This window comes from Teleopsis dalmanni, chromosome 1 (genome assembly GCF_002237135.1).
Source record: "Teleopsis dalmanni isolate 2A chromosome 1, ASM223713v2, whole genome shotgun sequence".
In the NCBI taxonomy this organism is placed as follows: Eukaryota; Metazoa; Arthropoda; class Insecta; order Diptera; family Diopsidae; genus Teleopsis; species Teleopsis dalmanni.
The window spans coordinates 207,457,843-207,460,652 of NC_051846.1; the positions used below are offsets into that span (position 1 = coordinate 207,457,843).

A 2,810-nucleotide genomic window follows, 5' to 3' on the forward strand; every position below is an offset into this window, starting at 1 on the left:
TCAAGACTTAAATACTAACAAATTAATAGACTTTCATAAGAATTAGTCACTGTAATTATAATACTGAGTAGTACTTTTAGTGTTGAGATATTTAATACGTAAATTATATTTATTTATTTTCAATAAAACTGTTTTTAATCCGATAAATAATTGATAACGCCTTTGAAAAACTGATACAAAGTGTTACTCGTACCACGCTTTTAATTAGTACAGTATATTTGAAATACTTGAAGACCATTTTAAAGTAATTCGATATATCATATTAGTTGGAACAAAAAAAAAATAGAATAACAAAAACGGTAAAACTTTATTATTATTCATACATTTTCTATTACAGATACTCTCTATGACTATAAAATAGACTTAAGAAAAATAGACTTAATAAGCTGTGTGAAATATAAATTCAATTTACAAATACTCTTGGGAATACTATAGTAACTATATTCAAATAAAGACTAACTGGCCACATTAATCAAGAAGGAAGTTACTTTAATAAGAGCCTTTAGCTTTAGCTTTAACTATAATGACCTATTTAAGATCACAACTTGTATGGATGTGTGATCCCTTAATCCTACAGTATCAAGTTTATATTTTAGTATAAAGTCTTATTTAGTTTCAGTTTTAGTTTTATGTTAGTCTCAATTCTTTCTAGACAGTGACAGATATGCGGATAATATGTCACATCATACAATCTTGATGTTAAGTAAAAACTTCATTTTGTTAAGTAAAAATATTTTTTTATAGACAAAAAGATATATTCATTTATTGATTTGATGGTTGCTCGAAATATCGTACTAGTGGCAACCTTTTTTAAGCTGTTATCTATTCGTTTATTAAATTCTTGATTATACACTAACTAATCATACAATCTGCTGCATTTCTCTATGGAAGTTATTATAAATTAATATAAAAATGAAATTTTAAACATTTTTTTACAATAAAAGACAATAAGGCAAAAAAAATATATATAAAATACCTTGACATTGCATTTTAACATTTTTTGCTACATTTAGATATATAATAAGATTCTCAAAATAGTACTAAGTATCTCATTATCAGTTAATCTCACTATACTACTGTAATATCTTAATAAACATGTATACAATTTTATTAATCGTTTATAAAATTTTTATGCAATTTTTTTTTGCCCACACACGTTAAAAGCACGCATGACAATAACTTGTATCTACAAGATAACATTAATTAATCTCATACTTCTTTGCAAAAATAAGATATCAAGGCAAAAATATGTGCTTATCATTGAAGTGAGCAAACAGTAAGTAATGCGGTAATAAAATATAAGATTTTGTTCTGATGTAAATACATATATCTGATGATGTATAAAAGATAAAAGTTGTTGGATGGGAGAAAATTAAAGTTAATCACGTACCTCGAATTAAACCATTGAACAAATTTTTCAGTTTTTTTGTCCAATAAAAAGTTAAGCGGAAAAACTTAAATACAAAATTATTGAGATAAATTAATGAGATTTTTAACACAAATAAAATTGTTTACCCAAAAATTTCATAGATAAAAATATACTTTTTTACGCGGCGGCAATTTACTTTTTGGAAGTATTTGCAAAGCTTTTACTTGTTTAAAGTAATAACTTTTTATATGAGAGCAAATATACTATGGTATTTGCAGAGTAACTATGAGATATAGCACAGCAGATCTGATTAGTGACGTTGATATGTTCCTAATTGCAGAATAACTATGAGATAAAACACAGTAGATCTGTTAGATTGCATTTAATCTATTAACGAGCAGAGATACGAACTTTATTCAATAAAGTTTTCAATATTGAAATACTATCTCGCTGAATGCTATCTGTAAAATTTTGAGAGAAATTGCTTTCTGTAGACAACCGAGAAATGAACTTGGTAAGTATAATGACAACAAAAGGTCATATTAGACAATAAATGATATATAAATTGAATGTAAATAAATTTAATTTAAATAAAATTAATTAATACCCTATATCTTCATATATATACGCAATGGGTTTTTTTAATTTATAATATAAATTTCACTAATTTAATATATATAAAAATAAATATATATATATATATAAGAAATAAGAATCCTATATTAAGTCAATGAAACATTTGTTAACACAAGTAAAAATATTGAGTAAACTTAAATTGATTTTGATCTTATTAGTCGGTGTACAGAAAATATTTTAAAATAGATTAATATGTTATTTCAGTTACTTAAGCTGCATCCAGTTTAGTTTCTATTGAATTCAAGACAAGAGTTGTGCTATTTAATTGCCTTACTAACTTTAATCGAATCAAATCGGAGGACTTTAACTAGAAGATATTATTCGTTTTATAAGCAGACTTAATTTATACAAGTTTACTTAAAAAACCTTATCCAGCTGTAGCACAAGGGATCTCAAAAGATGTGCTATACCAGGGCTGACCCTTATCTCAACGGTTAATCAACATTAGATTAACTTAAAAATGAGACTAGAGAAAAGAGAAGCAGTTAGAAGAGGATATTTGTGAATGGTTGAAGTGTTTATTATTGAAAACTTTACTATAAGCAATTAACTTCTCGCAAGAATATAGACTTGTATAATTAATATAACACTGTGTTTAAAAATAAGAAAACTATTTATAACTTTAAAAATCTTTATTTATTCTTGTAAATCTTTTTGAACGCTTTTAAAGTACTCCTAATCGATAGGATATACTTATGCCGATATTTTTCTAAATCCTGGAAACAAAAATGTTCATTTTACGCAATGTATATCATAATTAAGAGTCTACAAATATAATTTTATTTCAAATAAAATCAATATAACG

At 25.0% G+C, this 2,810-nt stretch overlaps 1 protein-coding gene across 1 annotated transcript in view; it reads right to left on the minus strand.

Moving 5' to 3' along the window:
• The window catches only part of LOC119667145 (cytosol aminopeptidase-like), a 3,935-nt gene extending 2,938 nt beyond the window's left edge, over nt 1-997 (minus strand). Inside the window, exon 1 of the mRNA XM_038076433.1 lies at nt 977-997. Within this exon, the coding sequence (XP_037932361.1) occupies nt 977-997 (21 nt within the window). The remainder of the gene's footprint in view (nt 1-976) is intronic.
• Nucleotides 998-2,810: the final 1,813 nt, after the last annotated feature.